This window comes from Molossus molossus, unplaced genomic scaffold, assembly GCF_014108415.1.
Source record: "Molossus molossus isolate mMolMol1 unplaced genomic scaffold, mMolMol1.p scaffold_m16_p_1, whole genome shotgun sequence".
Taxonomy (NCBI): Eukaryota; Metazoa; Chordata; class Mammalia; order Chiroptera; family Molossidae; genus Molossus; species Molossus molossus.
This window is the reverse complement of record NW_023425344.1, coordinates 207,217,681-207,238,559: the sequence shown is the minus strand read 5'-3', so window position 1 is coordinate 207,238,559 and position 20,879 is coordinate 207,217,681. Positions and strand designations below refer to the sequence as shown.

Genomic DNA, 20,879 nt, shown 5'->3' with positions numbered 1-20,879 from the left:
AGAATGATGTCAAGTTCTCAGAAGTTTCAAAACTGAACAACCACTGTTGTCATTGATACCAAATTTTCAAAAATACAGAGTTTTAGCTACTTCTATGTACAAGGCATATAGAATCACTGGTTTTAAAAAAAAAGGGGCCTTAGAACTATAGTGGTGTCAGAGATATTTCTCAGAATAGACAATTCCGAATTTATAAACTTGGGTTGTAGAGTTCAGAATAAATTTTATGATAGATTTATCAACCATGGTATGGGTTAAATAGGCTTTAACCCATAGGTGGACTGGAAATCCAACCGCATGTAAACCATTTCCCTTAGGGATGACGTCTTTGATGCTCAAGGGAGTGAGAGCAGAGCACTTGTCTCCCCTTGAATTAAGGTAGGAGGTACCACCACGGACTTGGCAAAGGCAGCACAGTGGCTCAGGAACCAGTTCCACTCCTGGAGACCGGCAGGGATCCTGCTCAGGTCTCCCAGGCACCCGGGCCTAGCTACTTAGTCTACTCACATGTTTATCAGAGAAGTGTCTATCATTCCAAGACACTGAAATGTTTGCAACTCAACAGAAGCCAGGGTTACACTAATTTCTGTTTAGCTTCCTCTCCAGTCCCAGCAACCCCCATCCTACAGCTGGAGGAGTGTTGCACCCACAACAACAGCGCTACACTGTCCTGGAAACAGCCACCTCTGTCCACAGTGCCCGCGGAAGGATACATTCTGGAGCTGGATGACGGCAGTGGTGGTCAGTTCCGGGTAAGCAGAGAACCTTCTCCTTGACCAAAACCAGTGACTACTCAGACGACCCACCGTGGAGTCTCAGGCCCAACTATACTGCCTCTCCTGGGGACGGGCCGTCCCCGCAGGGCCTGCCTGCCCTCAACTGAGGCCCACTTTCTCCTTGTGCCATATCAAAGATGGACGAAGGGGTCTCTGAATAGGAATGGTCCCACCCTTCTTACGAGAAAGTACCTGCAGTGCTGCGCACTCTGTGGTCAGAATGCCTGCCCTCAAATCCAAACTCCACCACTTAGCCATGTGACTGTCATTTCTCACCTCTTGAGCCGTCACATCCTCGATTGTAAAATGGGACTGATAATAATAACATGTACCTCATGCATTAAGTTATTTAGGCCCTAGCCAGTGTGCTCAGGGGTTAGAGCATTGCCCGAGTACCAGAGGGTCAAAGGATTGATTCCCAAACAAGGGCTGTACCTGGGTTTCAGGTTTGACCCCTGGCCCTGGTCTGGGTACCTATCAGAGGCAACCAGTTGTGTCTCTCTCACATCAATGTCTGTGTGTGTGTGTGTGTGTGTGTGTTCCCTCCCTCCCCTTCCACTCTCTCTAAAATTCAATGGAAAAAATATCCTCTGATGAGGATTTTAAAAAAAGAGTCATTTAGCTAATCCATATAAAATTCTTAGCATGCCGCCATCCCAGACTCCAATCTTTTTAGTGCCCTACTGGAGAGCTATTGTTTTAAGGCTGTGCTTTGAACGCAAATTATTTTTACTCATTACATCAGCATAATGTTGCAAAGTGTACAACTAAAGAGGGAGGCAGATGCCTAACCTATGCTAAAAATTCATTATGCTAGGATTTATTTTAAGCCTTTGAAATGTCATTCTTCCTCCCTTCCCTGTTTCCTCCCCTTCCTTCTGTACCATGATGAAAACCTGTACTCCTATGCCTTTGAGTGTGTTGCCTTTGTAACAGTTCCTGAAGTCATTAGCAAAGTTAGACACAGCATAGAGACCACCTTCATGCTTCCAAACCTGGTTTTTATAAATCACACTGATAGATAAAGAGCTCATAGGTATAATATACTGTATAAATGCTATGTTAATAATAATAAGTACAGCCCAGCCAGTGTGGCTCAGTGTTTGAGTGTTGACCCATGCACCAGGAGGTTGTCCGTTCAATTCTTGGTCAGGGCATATGCCCAAATTGGGCCCAATCCCCAGTGAGGGGCATGCAGGAGGCAGCCAGTCGATGTTCTCTCTCATCAATATTTCTCTTTCTCTCCCTTTCCCTTCTTCTCTCTCTAAAAATCAATAAAGAGAAGGAAAGAAAAAATAATAAGTACAATGCTAACTTATAGACCAAATTTTAATTATTTATTAGCCCTAGCTGCTAATAACTCCCAATCATTAAGCTGCCAGGCCCATGTTAAATACAAGGCACAATGCTAGTCAGTTTGCCCATATGACCTTGTATAATCCTCACACCAACCTCATAAGCTGGGTATTACTATATCCTTTTTACAGATGAGGAAACAGGCTAACAGAGGTCAATTAAATGGACCAATATCTCACAGGATTCAAATCCAGATCAGGCTGATGCCAAAGCAATTGTTGGGGGCAACACTACCCCCTGACTCCTCACAAGGGTTCCCATTAAATGGTGCCTGTTATTTGTTGACCCTCAGGAAGTGTATGTTGGCAAAGAGACAATGTGCACCGTGGATGGTCTTCACTTCAACAGCACGTACAACGCTCGCGTCAAGGCCTTCAACAAAACAGGAGTCAGCCTGTACAGCAAGACCCTGGTCCTCCAAACGTCCGAGGGTAAGACCCTTCAGCAGTATCCCTCAGAGCGAGAGCTGCGAGGCGTCTAACGTGGCTGGCAAGCTGGAGGTAGCCCCACCACTGCGCACATTCTGCAGTGTTTCCATGACTTGCTCTGCGCTCTGGCACTGGGCGCTGGTCCTCTCCCGCGCTAGAGAGCCCATGTGTGTGGATGTGTCAAACCAAAGAGTCCACAGCGGCAGTTCAAACGGCTTGGGCCGTCGGCTTCCTTTGATAACACCCTAAATAAGCTGCAGTTGAAGAAGCTGAAAAAGACGGCCTGAATGTCCCCCGGTGTGTGAGACCAATGTACCTGGGCTCTAGGGCAGGCTCCCATTCTCCACGATACACATCACTGGTCAGCGTGGCCCAGATGGTTCTAAATTGCCTTGTAGTGCTTACTTGTTCTTGAGGGCGGGGCCGAGGTTCTTTCCAGCTGCGGATGTGTCTGACTGACCCTGTTTCTGATGGTGTGGGTGCTAGAGGTGTTCAGAAAGGGCCTGGCCACTCCTGGCTTAACCAGCATGGACTGCTTCCATTTCACACCCAAAGCCCAGGCCCGCAGCACCAGGACTGGGGCTTCCTGTGGGCACCAGACAGGACGAGACCAGCAACTCCGCCTTACTTCGCCATTGTCATCTTTGCCAGTCCCTCTAGGTTTGGTTGGGCTGCCCAGGGCCACCAGAACAGGTCGATCTCTAGAGAACTTTTGCTTCTTGGCTATACTGTAAATATTTCAGTCACCAATGGCAAGCCATCCATCTCAGAAGAGGGGCTTGAATTTGATGGCCGGGTATAACCTCTGAGGTTTTTAACATTTTTGTTTTAAAATCATTTGCAACACATGAAATGATACCTATGAAGAGGTATTTGTGGTCAGTGCCAAAGCATTTTCTGGGTACGATTTTAATCATAGAAGTCACCCCACACCACCAGCATTCTCCATAACTTCCCTCTGCAGAACTAATTATGTTGATGGGTTAAATTCAAGACATTAACTAAAAGAAGTAGGGTGGTGTGTTTGTTTGTTTTTCCCACTTCTCACAAACTTCATCCTGTGCCAGTCACCCCTAAAATGGTTCACATGGTTAAAAACAAGCACAACTTCAAATCCCACAGTAAGGTTGATATGCCCCTGGCCATGAAATCCATGCGTGGGGAGCAGTCGTTAAGTCTGTGAGGGATGCTATTCAAAGAGGATTTCTTGAAGGGAAAATGCCCACATGGTCTATTTCCATTTGGGTTACAGGGATATGGTAGCTAGAGCCTCCCTGGAATGATCATTTTAACAACTTCTCTCTGGGATGACCTATCAGCTTGAGAGTAGTTGCCTCTTTTCCCAAAGTACCACGCTAATTGCTAAAGCCCTCCAAGAGTTCCTCTTAGATGCAGTGCAGAAGGCCCTTGATGGTGATGGCCACGTGTGTACAGGATGTCTGACTGAAGAGTGAGGTGCATGACATCAGAGCAGGAGACCATTTGCAGCAATGTCACTAATATGTGTCATCAGACTTATGGGAAAACTATTTCTAGTCATAATACATTATGGAAATCATACCATTCTGCTGAAGTCAGTTATTAGCCTAGCAGCCTGAGCACTTACGTCTCTCTTTTCATCCTGCAGGAGGATGTAGTTTGTAGCTTTCACTTAATGTTCCTAAGATTATGGTGTCTAATAAATTACAAAGTTGGAACTGCGATCCTTGGTACCACAGTCACAGAACTGGGGGTCGTTTTCTAAAAGAAACTAATGGAACAAGTCCTCTTCCAACAAAGAAACTGTGCTGTAGAAAATAATTTCCTCCATGCATTTTATATATTGTGTACAAATATAAGGTATGTATCTAATACAAAGAAAACCTTATCATCGTGTAGATATCAGTATTCTCTGTTACTGCACAGAAGTGATTTTCTCATGATGAAATAAAGTTCACACACATACTTTCTCCATAACTTTGGTTTGTTCTATTTGTTTCTCCCTCATTCTAATTCACTCAAACAGTGAGACAAGATTTAGAAAGCAAGAAAAAATATAATGAATAGCTTATTTAAAAAAGAAAATATTTCATCTGTAACAATACAGAAAGCCTATAGAGTTAAAGAATTATATCTTTTTCTGTTTTTTAGAAATCATTGAGACAAATGCCATTAATGGAGTATTGATATATTAACTGAGATTATGCTTTATTAATATTATTTTCTATAGTTCCTGGAAAGGTTTGCTTTGGAGATTTTTTTTTCTTTGCTGCTCTTGGGGGTGATGGGGTGGTTGCTTTTGGTTTTCTACTATAACAAAATTTTTTGCATCCTTCTTAGCAAGAGTTAACCCCTTTTCAATGTTCAAAACAAAATGTCTATATCACAGAATACAATTCATAGGTGATTGCAAGTTGAACTTGTATTTACATGCATTTAGTCTGAGGTTTAAATTACTTATCACTTATATTCTTTGAACTATCACAAAACCTTCTGCTGACCTAAAGATAACTTTAGCAGGGAAGATCAAAGATCCACTTTGTTATGAATTCTCATCATTTTTTTCAAAAGCAAATGTGTTATTTGCTTTTTGTGTATTATCTATCTAATTGTTGGACATTGTTCGATAAGTACCCACTGTGTACTAGGCTGTGGGTACAGAGTGTGAAGCCAACCTCACCCCTGCTACCTAGGAAGAGAGACGGGCCTTAAAGAAATAGACACACAAATAGTTGCATATTTGCAAGTTATGATAAACAGTGTGCAAGAGGGAAAATGGACCAGCAGGAAGACATAATTTGTATGGGGGGGTTGGTCAGGAAAGCAATGGAAAATAATTCAATGGCAATTATAAAAAAAAATTGTTATTAAAAGGGAAGAAGAAAGGAAAATACATGTTTGGTTAGTTCCCTGAAAGCAAAATTCTTGAGGATGTACCTAAAACAGCCATGCAAATAAAGTCAGTTGTAGTCTAAACCAAATTACCCTGACTTAGAAGAAATAGAACTGGGAGCAATTTGGAATGTTAACAAAATTTTCAAATAAGGCCCACAACCCTGGTTGTATATATCTTTATAAAATAATTCATTAAATAGCCAGCATGTCTGTTACAGGCTTTGAAACCATTTGTCAAAGAGTATCCATTAAAAACGTTATGCAATAACTTCTTAATACAGAGAGTTCTGGACTCATTCTGTGTCTGGGAGACTAGTCCTAAAATGAAAGAAAAAAAGACAAAACTGAGATGAGGATAGGAAATTTTTGTGTTTATTTTTCCCTCTGCCTATCTAAACAGATTATGCTTTTTTTTTCTTTACTCTGAAGAGAAAATGAAATAGACCAAAGGTAATATTCCTAGGGTCACATCACTTATGGAGAAAAGAGGTCTCTGACCCACCTCAGATCACAGAGCCAGGGAATTGCTTCCCTCAGCTTTGTCAGCAGGGGGCGCTGCAGCTCACCAAGCCTTCAGGGGATTTGAACACAAAAAGTTGCACCCTCTACCCAATGAATACTCTTGACACAAATCTTTGTGTGAAAATATTATTTTCCTTGGACGAATTCTTAGAAGTGGCATTACTAGACCAAGGAGTATGCACATTTTTAAGGCTCTTGTTCTGTGTTTCCAACTGCCTTTCAAATAGATTTTACACCAGAAATGAATGAACCATTCCATTTTTATCACTTTAATTCTACTAATTAAAATTTAACTAGTAGTTAAAAGTAAAAATGTTTATAAAAGAAGGGTTTCTGGGGAAGGTTTTACAAGTAGGTTTCATTTTGTTACTTTGTATTTGGTTAACTTTTTTTATTTGAAGTTTTAATTTTATTTTTTTCTTATTTTTCAATTACAGTTTACATTCAGTATAATTTTGTATAAATTTCACGTGTACGGCATAGTGGTTAGACAATCATATCCTTTGCAAAGTGAGTCCTCCGATATTTCCAGTACCCACCTGGCACCATACATAGTTATTACAATATTCTCTACGCTGTACTTTACATCCCCATGAATACTTTGTAACTAACAATTTGTACCTCTCAATCCCTTCACATTTTCACCCAGTTCCCCCAACCCTCCTTCCTTCTAACAACCTGTTCTCTGTATCTATGAGTCTGTTTCTATTTGGGTGTTTTTCTTTTGTAGTTGTTTATTTTGTTTCTTAAATTCAACATATAACTGAAATCATATGGTATTGGCCTTTCTCTGTCTGACTTACTTCACTTAGCATTAAAAGAGGGCTTTTTAATGCATATTTTTAATGGGAATAATATTCTGGCCGTTTTATACCTAAGAGCTACATAAAATACATTACAAAATATTGCAGGGAAAATTAATGTGATCTAAAAGGGAGGGAAGACTTGCCAGAGAAGAGAGAGGGAGAGAGAAATCCAAAGGGAATATCTGTGTGCAAGGCAAAAACATCAAGATCTGCATTAAAGTGACTATGAAAAGGACATCATTCATTAAAAAACATTAATTGAGCACCTTGATGTCAGGCACTGGACTGGGCCCCAGGACCACTGAGAAGCAGAGGGCATGGTCCCTGCTCTAGGGTTTTATTCCTGCTTCCTGAACTTCATGGCACCTGACCCAAAGCACCTAGCCTCTCTAAAACTAAGCTATCTACCCTATAATAAACAGTCATCTTACAATCAAGAAGTAAGCCACACTGACCTCTGGGAAAAAAGAAAGACAAAGTTCAGACATTGACGCTCTTGTGTTATCCTCACAGCAGAGCCTTGGCCTCACTCAGTTTTCACTTACTCTTAGCTCATTGACCCATTTACGAAGAGCACTAGAAGCACCACATGAGAAGAGAGATGACGGATTTGGTATAGGAGTTGAGGCTGTTGGTAGCATTGAGCAGAAGAGGTAACTGGAAAAACTGAACAGACCAAAAAAGAACATTCTATGGCATATGTTCTGATTAAGAAGTTATATAATGCATTTTAGAAAGATTTCCAGCTAACACATTTAGAAGTCAGTATTTTATCTGGAATCTATGGTAATGAGGTGTTAGATATATCTCAGAAGGCTTTGTGTAATCACAATATAAAATAAGCCCTTCAGCCCTGGCTGGTTTGGCTCAGCGGTTAGAGCGTCAGCCTGAGGTCCAGAGAGACCCGGGTTCGGTTCCCGCTAAGGGCATGTACCTCGGTTGCAGTTTGTCTCCTGCCCTGGTTGGGTCGGGCGGGTGGCAGCCACTCGATGTGTCCCTTTCACGTCGATGTTTCTCTCTCTCTCTCTCCCTCCCACTCTATCTGAACAAAATATCGAAAAATGTCCTTGGGTGAGGATAAATAAAATAAAATGAAAAAATAAAATAAAGCCCTTCATTCCCCCGCCCCAAAAACAAACTATGATGATAAACCTAATTCATTATGTGTCATGCTTCTAAGAACCTGCTTCGTTATCCATTAAAATATCCCGTGAAAAACAACAGCTATATCGACTTCTTCTATACCTCTGTTCCCACCTCATGTCTAAACACCCTCCCCGTTCTTTTGCTACAACATTCCACATTTACCCTAGGTATTGTTTTCCCATTACTGCTTTCACGAGTTGCACAAGCTTGGCAGTTTAAAATAGCGTGTATTTATCACCTTTCAGTCCTAGAGGCCAGAATCCTAAATGGGTCTCACTGGGCTTAAAGTGAGTATCAGCAGGGCTGCATTCCTTCAGGAGGTGCTAGGGGAGAATCCAGTCTCTTTCCTTGTCTGGCCTCCAGAAGTCACCTGTATGTCTTGGCTTATGGTTCCTTCCTCCATCTTCAAAGCCAGCAGCCAAGCATCTTCCAATCTCTGACTCTGACCGTCTTGTTTTCGTTCTATAAGGACCTTTGTGATTACCTTGGGCCCACCTGGATAGTTCAGGATAATCTCCCCAAATCAAGATCCTTAACTTAATCACATCTGCAAAGTCCCTTTTGCCGTACAAGGTGACATGGTCTCAGATTCCCAGGGTGATGATGTGGACATTTTTGGGTACGCCATTATTCTACCGACCACACACTCTATGAGGAAAATATTATTATTATTATTAATGCACCACTCCTGACATGGAAAAATGGAGCTCTGAAGATTATGTAACATGTCAAACCTGGGCCTCTCCATCTCCGATGCACAACGCAGGGTCCTTTGGTGCCGACACCAGAACAGTGCTATTTGCACGCAGCTAATGGGAAGGAAAGAGGAGAACAGCCCTCAGTCTGTCTGCTAGGTGTGTGAAACATCTTGTCAAAATGAAGCTGCACAGCGTCACTGCTTCGTGTGTTTATCTCCAGAAACCCCCACCAGAAATAGGGCTTGAACACTTTCAAAGAGTCACGTGAGAGTTTTGTGGAAAAGAATAACATTCCTGCTTTTAAAAAGAGATGTGGGAGTAACTGACAATTGCAGCATAATATCTGAGCTCCTCCTCAGGTCCTGTCCTTTCTTCAGGTCTGCGCTTCCTCTGATCCCACCCCACCCCAGCTGAGCTCTCACCTAGACTGGCCCTTCTCCCCATTTGTTACCAGTGGCTGCTCTTGGTTGGCAGAGACGGGTAGCTGCCTGGGAAGGAAAAGGAAGGTTGGAGCCAGGTCTTTGAGTCTATAGATAAGGCTGTAACGTTCAGCACTCGGCAAGTAGGTGCTCAGAGCACTGCAAAGTGTTCTCAAGCATCTTCCCAGTTGAATGTCCACAGGAGCCATCACTCCAGCGCCTTCCAGAATTGTTTTAGCAACTGACAATAAAAGGGTTGGAATTTCTCAAATTATATAGGAATCGCTTTCTAAAAGAGAACATCGGAGGCATTAGCCATAAAGAATACAATGCCTTTTGCCCCGTTAGACTGAGCATCACCCTGCCCCTTCTAATGTGATAGCTCTTCCCACACAGCAAAGGAAATAACCCAGAGAATATTCAGTGGTGCAGACATATAGCCCCAGAATGGCCTCCAATGTATCTGTCCTAAATCTCTTAGCAAACATTTTATAGTGACTTGGGGCCAGCATAAGTATTGCACTCTTAAACCCTGATGTCCCAAGACGACCCCCACAGAAGAAGTTGGAACCTGGTGAGGTGGGGGAGGTGGACAACCTCATCCGTTCTCAGAGACAACAGGGAATGCCTCAGCACGCCCACCCGCTATGGCCAAAGTCCCAATGGGAAGGGTGATGTTTTCCTTTCAGTCCGTAACCACCACAGTTCACAGACTTACTCTATTTAGAGGAGAAAGATTCATCCTCAATCTAGTGCAGAGTTTGGAGAATGATATGTCATCACATAAACCTTGGTCACCTCTGAGACCACTAGTGTGTGCCCCATGGTCTGTAGTATAAAATGTACTTTTCTATACATTTCCAAGGCTCAAAAGAGCAACAATAACATTGTCACCCCCAAGGTTTTATCCGCCAGGAATGGGCCCTGCCTGGGTCCCTCTCCTGTCCCACCACAGCTGGCAGTGCGGCTCGGGTGTGTCCCTTCACCTCTCAGGATTTCAGTTTGTTCTTGTTGTGGGGTTTTTTTGTTTGTTTGGTTTTTGGTTTTTGACTTAGAGCAGATGAACTCTAAGTTCATTATCATTAGTACCCTCTGGCTTTCTTCTGTGGCTCCTCTCTTCAATATTAATACTGAAAGCTATTAACTACTTCATCCTCCAAGGGTGTTCCTGGGTCTTGGAGGTCTGCCTGTGAGGCTGAAATTCCAACACTGATAGGAAACAGCAGATAAAGAATCACGTGAGGAAGAGTGTGGCTCACAGGAGATACGTGCCCAAGCCTCCGCTTTGCTTTTCCTGACTCAGAGCATGAAAGCCTCCCCCAAAATAATTTAGTTAGAATAACCTGTGTTTTCAGGACAAAATCCTTATGGGAGGTAAATCACACCTGGATAAATTTGGTTAGATTTATAAAATCTAAGGTGAGAGGCATGATGATGGATCTCAGAACCCAGAAAAGAGATATACCTTGTTCCTCTTCATTTTGACAACATGAATGATATCCCAGGAAATTTCCTGAGGTTTTCCATAGGGCTGAACTGGATCCAGGCCCTATTTTTGTTTCTGGGGAATGTGCTGTGCAGTTGACGCTCTGGGGAGCAGGTTAGTCCTTTAGAATCTATTTATATCTGTTTAAAAGGTAGGAAGTTTTGGTTCTTCTGATGACAGTTCCTTATAAATAATTCCATGGTGTTCTAAATTGGATTAGAGGACTGTGGACAAAGTATTCAGCTGTCCCAGTGGCCGTAAGAGGCTGTTTCATTTCTTCTTTTAAAAGGTTTCAAAACAGATGTGTTTCTCACTTCTCAAGTGCAATTAATGTCACACTTAAGGAAGCTTACAATACCACCTTCCACTGCAAATTATAGACCAGTTGGATATAATTGTGACTTTGGATGCTTATTAGACCAGTGAAGGAAACATGACCTCCTTCATTCATTGGTCACTCTTAAAATCTTCCCATCAAAAGAAAATTATTTTCCAGCTGGTTTATAATTGAAATAAAACTCACCTTCACTGCTGCTCACATAGTTTTTAGTGACATTGGCTTTACTGGGCCCTGAAATGCGGCATCTTGCTGGACCAGTGCCTAAGGCCGCTGAGGTGATGAAGCTGTTCACACTAGACAGGGAGATAGCGGAGACGTCCGCCAGGGCACAGCAGGGGCTGGATCAGCAGCCGCTGTCATAGGAGCCCCTGTCAGTCTGCCTGTCCTCTTTGAATTCCCAAAATAACATCGCAAACACTGTACTTTACATTTCCACAGTATTCCATGACTTCCATAAAAATCTTTAGTACTTTGCAGATACTGGAATCAGTCAAGAAGTGCTACCTTCAGAAGAGTAAAAATCAATCAATACTATATAACACAGATGTTCTCTACATTATTATGTTTCTATGGTCAGCTCTCCCATCAGTTCATGTTTCCTGGCTGCTCGGTTCTCACGCAGTGTCTGGCACGTGGTACATGTTCCATAGATGTTAGCTAATGAAGAAAAGAAATTTACAGTCATCCAAACAGAAGTGCCACTTAGATATTCTTTTTTTACCTCAAAACCAAAAGTCAATAAATGATAAGTGTGGTCCCCCCAGCCGAACTTTACTTGGATCGTTCTGACTGCTTCCTCCAAGCAGAGGCCCCGAATTCAGAATCCAGCAATCCAGACAAGGGCAGGAGGCAAAGGATGGTCCTTGACAGAGAAGAGGGAGAGTGTGTCTTGGCCCGTTCCCCATCCCAGTGTCAGAGACATGCCCAGCGTGGCCACACCAGTATTCAGCGGCCATGCTATTTTCCATTGCTCTTTCCTGCTAAATTGTGTGTTTGTTGTTTTTTTTAAAGTAACTTTTCATACTTTTTTTTTCTTTATTGATTTTTAGAGAGAGAGGAAAGGAGAGGGAAAGAAAGATAGAAACATCAATGAGAGAGAACATCAATTGGCCGCCTCCTGCATGCCCCGCACTGGGGATTGGGCTCACAACCTGGGCATGTGCCCTGACCAGGAATCGAACCAGCAACCTCTTGTTGCATGGGTCGATGCTCAACCACTGAGCCACACTGGCCAGGCTAAACTGTTTTTACTTAGCAAAGCTCTTCAGCAGACAGGATTACTGTAAGGGATGAAACATGACAAGAACTTAAATCTTTCAAGGAGCTACTTGTCTTTTTCTAGTGATCTAAACATTAAAAATGAATGATAATCATCCTGGATATTAGCTATCACTGAAACATAGCTTTGTATAATGTATTCTGGGGGAAAGAAAAGATAATTTTATTTCTATTTGTCTTGACTGATAGAATATTAATGGCTCAGAAGCCTTCTCCAGGTCTCAATATTTGTGATTTGAAGGGGAGGGGGGACATGGGATGTACGTACTTCTGCATTCCCTGGTACAACACAAAAGACACCATGCATAGTTGTGTGTATGCACAATGTGAGCCATGTGATTTAGCTAAACCAGGGAGCGGCAGTATGTACTGTTCCCAATACTGTCTTAGAACATGTCCAGAAGTGCATGACAAGATTAAAGATTCGAAATCCTTACCATAGAAGGAAGATTGGAAATAGATTCTATTTATCCCAGAGAAGAAAAGATTTAAAGGGAATTGGTGCCGTGGCCCGTGTAGCTCACTTGGTTAGGCCAGGAGGTTACTGGTTCGATTCTCAGTCAAGGGCACATTCCCCAGGTTGTGGGCTCCACCACCAGTAGGGGGCGTGCAGGAGGCAGCCATCAATGTTGCGCTCTCACATCGATCTTTCTTTCTCCCTCTCTCTAAAAATCAATAAACTATTCTTTTTTTTTTTAATGAGACTAGACAGTCTTTTAAAAATTAAAGGGGATTGGTGACCGCTCTCAAATACTTGAAGACCTAGTGATCTGTTCTGTGTGGTCCCAGATAGTAATGCTACAGTGGATGAATGGAGCTCCCATAGAGGCGCATCCAGACCAATATAAGCAATTACTACACACTGACCGGCTGCCCTGAGGTCATGAATTTCTCAACCCAGAGGCTTTCAACGGGAAGTTTGAAGCTTGCCCCTCGAAGACTCCTGCCATCTAAGATAGCATCGAGTGGCACAGATGACCCGTAGGCAGCTGACCAAACATTTGTACTATGTGCTCACTAATGGGCTAAAAGGCACTGCTTTCTTCAGTCTGCTGGGATCAGGTGGAATGTGTTCTCTCTCTCGTAATTCATTTGGGAAGTTTTCATGACAAGGTAGAAAAAAAAATTTGTAGGAGCTGCTTAGAGAAAATGGGGTCAGAATCCAGCTGGTAAGTGGGGGAGGCCAGAGGTGAGAAGAACGCAGACGGAAATGGATGGGTGGATAGTCTGGATAGTAAATAATCTTGCCTGAAGAGAGGCATACTTCATCTGAGAGGAGTCAAGGAAAACGGGGTCGTCAGTAAACAATGGATCCACATAAAAGGGTAGAAAAACTACTATTTTAGTGTCAAGTTATCGGTCCCATGAATAACCATAGCTACTCTTGGTCCCCACCCAACAGAGTGGTGTCACCAATTCTAAGTTTTTCTTCCTGGTGCTGAGAGTAGAAAAGGTAAGTACAATCTCTGATGGGCTCTCCAAGGTCTGGATGCAGCACATATTTCTTCACTGGTTTTCAGATGATTACTTGGGGTTTCAATATACTCTGTAATATACACATTTGCAAACAAAATTTTGTTAATAAAAATTTTGTACTGACCTAGATAACGCTGTAAATGCCGTCTCCCTGAAACAAGCCCATGCCAGTCTATGGTGCTGTTGTTATTTTTCAAATTTTCCCATTAAACTAAAACACTAATTTTCCCTTGAGGCAATTATGACAGGAATTATTTCTGGTTTACTGTTTCTGAACAAAGAAATGATCACATATGTCAAGTTTAGGTAGAAGAAAATTTAAATATATTATCATTGCCTTAGCTAAGACCACAATGCCTTAGCTCCATAGAGCAATTTCTCTGAGATCTTTTATATTTCTTTCTTTTTTTTTTTTTTAATTTCCCTCAAGAATAAGTCTAAAGACTAAAAAGCTAACTTTAATATTCTAAGCTCAGAAATAAAAATGAGGCTGACTCTTGGCAATATTAAAATTAAAACCCACCAATGCCCTTGTTCTGAACCCTTCAAGAAGGATCATGCTCCACACACCTGCGCTCCAGTTACCTTGGCTTGACCATACCCATAACAGCATTTTCATAGGATAAAGGGTGTGTTCAACATGGTTCGCCTAGAAAACTCAAACCGGAAAAAATATTCTTCAGAACACCCTCTAGCCACCGAAGTAAAATTATTTTTCCAGTGAGAAGAAAGCTCCTTGTTGGTTGTGGACATTGACTATCACCATCATGGCACGTGTAGTTCCTAACTCATGACTATCAAACTATGTTCTAAGAAGTCCCCAGTTGGTAAAACATCTATCTGACCATACCACCCAACTTGCAAAGAACCAGTTATTGACTGACAAAAGAGAAAGGTGTGATTTTAGTCATGTAGAGACTACCTCACAAGCCCTTCTAAAACCAGATTGAGTAAGGGATAAGTCCTTTCTCTGGTATAATAGTGATCTTCATTCCAGACCTCACTATCTGAAAATAAAGACTTTTTTTTTTTGCCACCAACGCACCTCACCACTGCCCACAGTCTGTTTATTATTAGAGAACCAGTGATGTTCAAGTGGCATCCCTAGGGTATGACCATAACTCAGAAACAAAGGGAAGACTTCTTCCCCAGTGTTCACCCCTATTTTCCTCTCCTACCCAAAGAGCGAGTCTCAAGTGTACTGGTATTTCTATCAATATCATCCATTTTTAAATGGAAAAAAAAAATATATATATATATATATACACACACACACACACACACACACACACACACACACATATATATGGAGAGAAAAGGGAAAATATGGAACAGTGAAGAGTTGGCAAAAACCATCACCTCCTAAGTAGAAACCCTGTAAGAGGCCATTGTTGGACAGGTAGCAACTTCAGAAGTAGCAGGGGGCAGAAGTGTGAAGTATTAATCTCCTCTTGGTCACCACTGGGTAAAATTTATCTCTAAAGTTTCTAAATTCAACTCTAAACATATTTAATTGAAAGGAAACTTTCTTTACCACAAAAACATTTTGGGGGTTGGGGGGGGTGTCAAAACAACTGTCTGTGATGTTTGAGGTGTCCTCTGTCTGGTCTTGGGTTATGACCTGCCAAGCATCCCTCCCAGCCCAAGCCGTTGTGGATGAGTCAATGCCTGTGGCAGCTGCGGGCTGGATGAGGCTTTGCACAGATGCATTGCTAAGGCAGGTTTTGGGGAACTATGCACGGGCAGGTGGCAGATTTCTGATCTCTAGTTTGCATTGATCTTACGTTTAGACACAGATTCAGAAGAACAGACACTCCCTTTTCCAGTGCCTTCGGAAAGATTGCCGCTCCGTAGAATGAGTCCTTTCTCCTCCACCCTTAATCTACAGCCCAGCTTCCCCGGGAGATCCTACTTTGATTTCCGATCCTCACCCCACCAGCTGAGCTTGCATTCCTCCTTACAGTCTCTCAATGCACCGGGTGAGCTGAGCTCCTGTGACCTTTACTCTCCATCTCTGTGCCTTGAAGGCATCTCTGAAATACCTGTTTTGTTCTTGCCATTCATGTGTGTGGAGAGGGCCATGAGCTCTCTGTTTGTGGCCTGCTTCCATGTGAGGGGCATTTGGATGGTGGAGCTTTGTGGCAGTCTTGCTTGTGTGTGTGAGGACTGCCCCCTTCCCTCCCCCTATGAATTGTGGTCAATGTACAATGGCATTGGAAGGTGATGAGTGAAGTTGTTCTTTTTGCATACGCGGTACCTCGGTGGATAGCCTGCTCCGCCATCACGTGCAGCGACACAGCACGGCGCAGGCGCGGGCTGAAGGGAGGCCTGCTGTATCCAGGAAACCAGCTGTGTCTGGGGGACTGGATCAGTGCATCCAGCCTGGAGTGGTCTGATTAAACATAGACTCAAGAGATCTTGACTGAAAAAAATAAAAGTCAAAACCTGCCAACAGCAGAATGCATCAGATAAAGCAGGCAAACCAGAGGGCAGAAAGTAAAAATTTTTTTTCTGCAAAAGCCTGTGCTCACTGGTAGGACAGTTGGGCTCAAGGCTGGGTTTTTTTGTTTTTGTTTTGTTTTTCCCAAGCAAAGGGAAGGGACCACCACTAGCTGAATTAAAACCCCTTAGCTAGCCTAAGGCCCAAGGGTCTGAGTCATTGAAAAACCTGTACTCCACGGAGTTTCCCACAGCCGAGCCGGTTGTGACAGGGCTCTAGGCCGCTTTCGGGGAAGCTAGACTTGTGTTACCACGCAGTGAACTGTCTAGCACCTAGAATCTTTAGCTATCTACGATGCAGACCTGCGTGATCTCTTCAGGACTATATTGTAATCATGGATACACGTGGTGCACATTTCCCATTTCCCAAGGTTTCTTTGGTTTTTTGTTTTCTCCTTTTTGCTCATCCCACATCCTGGAATGGAGAAGACCACAGCATGACAGTGCAAAAAGGATGCAGGGACTTCAAGCTCTCTTTAAAATGACATTTTTCTTTGTGCTTTTATGTTTCTTATTGTTTTTCTGTGCACTACTGGCTTTCAGACATGCTTTGTTATGGAATTCTTTTCACTTGTGTCTAATGTACTGGAATATTGTAATAGTCTTTGTAATGTATACTGTCTCAGAATAAAATGAAATGTGGGCTTGGGGATATTTGATGGCTGTGTTTGACAGCACTGTTCTAGTTGTATCGTTGAATCGTGAATGCATGACGATGTGTTTAAAGTAGTGTAAAAAAGATTTCAGAAAACTTGTTTTGAAAAAGACTTGCACAGGCATGATTCATATAAACATTTCTAAAGCCCTATTGAGATTCTGCAAATTTATTTCCAAAGCTGGATATGAGATTCAGTTTTAAAACTCCCTGTGTTCTCAGGAGAAAATGATTCTTTTGTCTATGAATTAATCCCAGAGTAAAATAAAGTAACCAAAAGTAAGGTCAAACTCTTTAAATTTTGCTTTTAACTCAATCATTAGTCCTTTCTAAGTTGCTTTCTTAATTCTGCAGAAATTCTTTTGGTTCAGTGTCTCGGCCTTCATTTGTTTTGGAAATTACCATATTAGGGTTTTACTGAGTTGAAAAAAATTAAATTATTCTTTCTAGGAGATACCCTAGTGCTCGTCAGAAACATTTCCTAAGTAGTCCCTGGCACCACAGGAAATCGTAATTCTCACATCTCTGAACATTTTAAGACAAAACTGCTTCCTCTGCCCCAATGCAACGTCTTGTGGGACAGGTCCGGAATCCAAACCTTAAGGAAAGGGGGTGGTTGGAAAAGTTCCACAGGTGATTCTAAAATATGCCTGAGACCACTCGAACCCCCACCACCCACCAACCCCCCCTCCTCTCCCTTAGATGAGAAAGATGGATACAGTAAAAACAATCTAAGAAGAAGATGAGGTCATTTTTACTACATTTAACTCATCATTATTAATAATCATCAGATGTATTTAGCATATAGATTACATTTCACAGTTAGTTATAATGTATCATTGAACTTGGGCCCAGTCACAGAAAAGGTCTAACCCCAGTGAGAAGAGTGGAATAGTGATGTAGAATGGAGTTTTATCAAGATCCAGTGTTTCCTCCAATTTCAATGGGATGCATTTTTCTCATTTTTAAACAGTAAGCCTTCTTAATGTTAAAACTTTAGTGGAAAAGATTGAATTTGGAAATGATGAAAATTTAAGCTGTACAGTTTAGAGTCAATTAGAGGACGATTTATTTAATGGAAAAAAGGAGGCATTTCTTATTTCATAAAAGCAGAGATGTAATTTTTACTCAGCAAAGTCAACTAACCTAAAAGGGCTTTGGTTTTCTATGAATCAGGCCTCTCGTGATTGTGTTCAGCGGGTGCGTTTTACATGTATACAAATAATTTTTATCAACATAGTTGTTGTTTCATAGCTTTGATGTGTAGTATCTCTTTATAGGATGCAATTTTGAGCCACAATCTGCACCTTACTCTCAATTAGGCAAGTATCCCTATTGTAATTGTTATCTTTTACTTATGTGATTGGTATGCTCGATTTCCTTTGCAAAATAAATGGCAGTAGCTTATTTTATGTCAATGAAATTGTCTAATTTTCATTCAAATCCCATTATAACAGCTTCTCAAATACTTAGAACAATGGGAACAATACCCGTATTTTAATTTTATACCTCAAAGAAGATTACTTTTCCTGCCAGTTTTCTTATACATCAATGCAAAGCACTCTATGAGTGCTAAATGTGGGTGAAGGTACAGTCAGACCAACTGTTGTAGTATTTGTAGTGCTGTAAATTGAGCCCTTTTTTGGAATGAGTCTATCAAAAGAGCCATGTTTTTCTTATCAATGTCAATTTTGCTTCCTATTTCTCCCTCCCATGCCTTTCACTCGGGATGGCAACAGTTGACATTAAAAAGCTGTTGGCAGGTATGAAATAACCTTATTCTGTTACAAATAGCAAAGAGCACAGTGCCTGTGAGGTGACTCACGGGCTCCTAAGTCAGCAGTGACTTCTCTCCAGGGTGTGCTAACTGGAGGCGGCATTTAGAACTCGGAGCATAACAACGTGTACAAAGACATCATTCTTCCTGCACCTAATGCCCAAAATACCTACTGCTCCAGCAGAATATTTTATGTGTTAGTGTTAGGAGTAACAAGCAAACTGTACGTTTAAGTTATGAAGGTATGCAAGCTATCTTGTGTCAAAGTCACAGGCACTCATGAAAATTTGTTCTGATTGCTGATAGTTTGCAAGCTTTTTTCGAGCTTTCACTAGCACGGAGGACATTTCCAAAACGGCTAGGTCTTAGCACTTCTGCTGAAGGAGTACTTCCTGGTTTCACAGTGTGTTTTATCCCTCCTCCATCTAGGACTCTAGATCCTAGCCTCCCCGCCTCAGGGTTACACAGGCATCTTAGTGCGTCCCTCTCACTTTGTTTCTGGTGTACTGTCTGCCAGTCACCAGGCGAAGGGACTTGCAGCTTTCAAAATCGATGCCACCTCACTCCCGGATCACCTGGTTGGGAGTGCAGTCTGAGCCAGGTAACCCCTGCTGATGGGTTGTGTGTCCTCCATCTGCTTCTGGGCGCAGAGTATCAACTCCCAGGACGTGGCCCCTGTCTGGTCACTGAGGGCCCTTCTGGCCCTGGACACCTCCCTCCTGCATGGCAGCATGAAAATGGGATACAATACCCCTCAGCCACCCAGGAATCTGTTATGGTGTTGGGTTCATCGGGTCCGTCTTATTAACTCCAATCCCTTCTGTTGTTCCCAGTGGCCTGGTTTGCTTTTGATCCTGGCTCAGCGCACTCTGACATCATCTTCTCCAACGACAACCTGACTGTGACCTGCAGTAGCTACGACGACCGGGTGGTGCTGGGGAAGACCGGCTTCTCCAAGGGTGTCCACTACTGGGAGTTAACCGTGGATCGCTATGACAACCACCCTGACCCTGCCTTTGGCGTGGCTCGCATCGACGTGATGAAGGATGTGATGTTAGGAAAGGACGACAAAGCTTGGGCAATGTATGTGGACAATAACCGGAGCTGGTTCATGCACAACAACTCGCACACCAACAGGTACCCTGCAGCCCCCAAACCAAGCCTCCTTCACGTTGGCTTCTGGTCAAGAGTGAGAGCCCACGTTCAAAGGCCTATTAAATAGACAACATTAAGGAGGTCGGGCAGGCACTCTCATTAAGTAGCACAGGAGTTCTACTAGTCTTAACTGAGTCCATCCTGGTGGGTATTTGTGTGCTCATTTGTTTTTTGCATAATGGCAGAGACATGAGCTCTTTCCTCGGCCCTTCACTGTAACATTCCTCCCAGGGCTGGAGACTAAGATTCCCATGCATATACATTACAGAAAAACATTTCAGGAGTCTAAAATCCAGTCCTACCACTTAACAGAAAAGCAGTTTTGGACAAGCTATTTAGTTTTTCTAAACCTCAAATTTTAAATCCACCAAATTGGGATATTAATATTTTTCTATGTAGGAGTGTTCCCAACATTAAATGGAATATGCAAAAATGCCTCACATCAGAGGCACCTGAAAATAGAAGACATTGTTTTTCCTATTATGATTATTATCAATACCACTGCTCAGAATAGAAGCCATTTAATAAACTGAATCTTGTGGGTGCCGATTTGGATAGCTTTGTCCTTGAAGAACTCTCTTATAATTGTGCGGATTCAGAGCACCCTGTGCTGGGAAAGAGAACAGAGTAATCACCTTAGGTTTTCCTCTACCACCAAAATGTAAGCAATTATCATGTAATGCAGACTGCAACAGTTTCCCTAGACTTCCTTTTTCATTTTGGTTTGTATTTTCTTCCTCAAATGTATTTTTCACAAATTTCCTAGATCAGTGTCTATCATGGACCCTGGTCCTCCTTATTTTCAGTGATTTCCTCAGGATGCATTCTCACTGCTGTCTCTGGGGAAAAAATCAATTAGATCAAAAGGAAAGTGAGTCAGGCAGTGGAGTGGGCGCCACTGTTTTGGCCTTTTCTCTATGCTCATCGCTGCCCCTTCTCTAGCCAGTAGGTCTCCTGGGGCCTTCGCTCCCTGCTGCCTTGGGTGTTTTCTTACACCTCCGTGCTGGTGTGTATTATTCACTTCCTAAGTGAGCACACATACCATTTCAGCCCGATATCAAACTAGTTGATGTAGCTAAGCGGTTGTCTTCAGTGATCGACACTTTGAAGGAACTCTTTGTAACTGAATGTCTGAGTCCACCACCCATGTACCATGCTTACTTTCCCCTTTTAGCATCTTTATTTTGG

The 20,879-nt window shown here is 42.5% G+C and overlaps 1 protein-coding gene across 4 annotated transcripts in view; it reads left to right on the top strand.

Annotated features, from left to right (window-relative positions):
- The window catches only part of TRIM9 (tripartite motif containing 9), a 93,878-nt gene that overhangs the window by 69,654 nt on the left and 3,345 nt on the right, over positions 1-20,879 (top strand). For 2 of the 4 annotated variants that reach the window (XM_036270946.1, XM_036270940.1), the window contains 4 exons: positions 595-752; positions 2,425-2,563; positions 18,499-18,522; positions 19,370-19,673. In XM_036270946.1, coding sequence (XP_036126839.1) covers positions 595-752; positions 2,425-2,563; positions 18,499-18,522; positions 19,370-19,673 — 625 coding nt within the window. Of the gene's footprint in view, positions 1-594; positions 753-2,424; positions 2,564-15,395; positions 15,585-18,039; positions 18,082-18,498; positions 18,523-19,369; positions 19,674-20,879 lie in introns of all 4 variants that reach the window. The other 2 variants (XM_036270932.1, XM_036270956.1) reach the window with 2 other exon arrangements.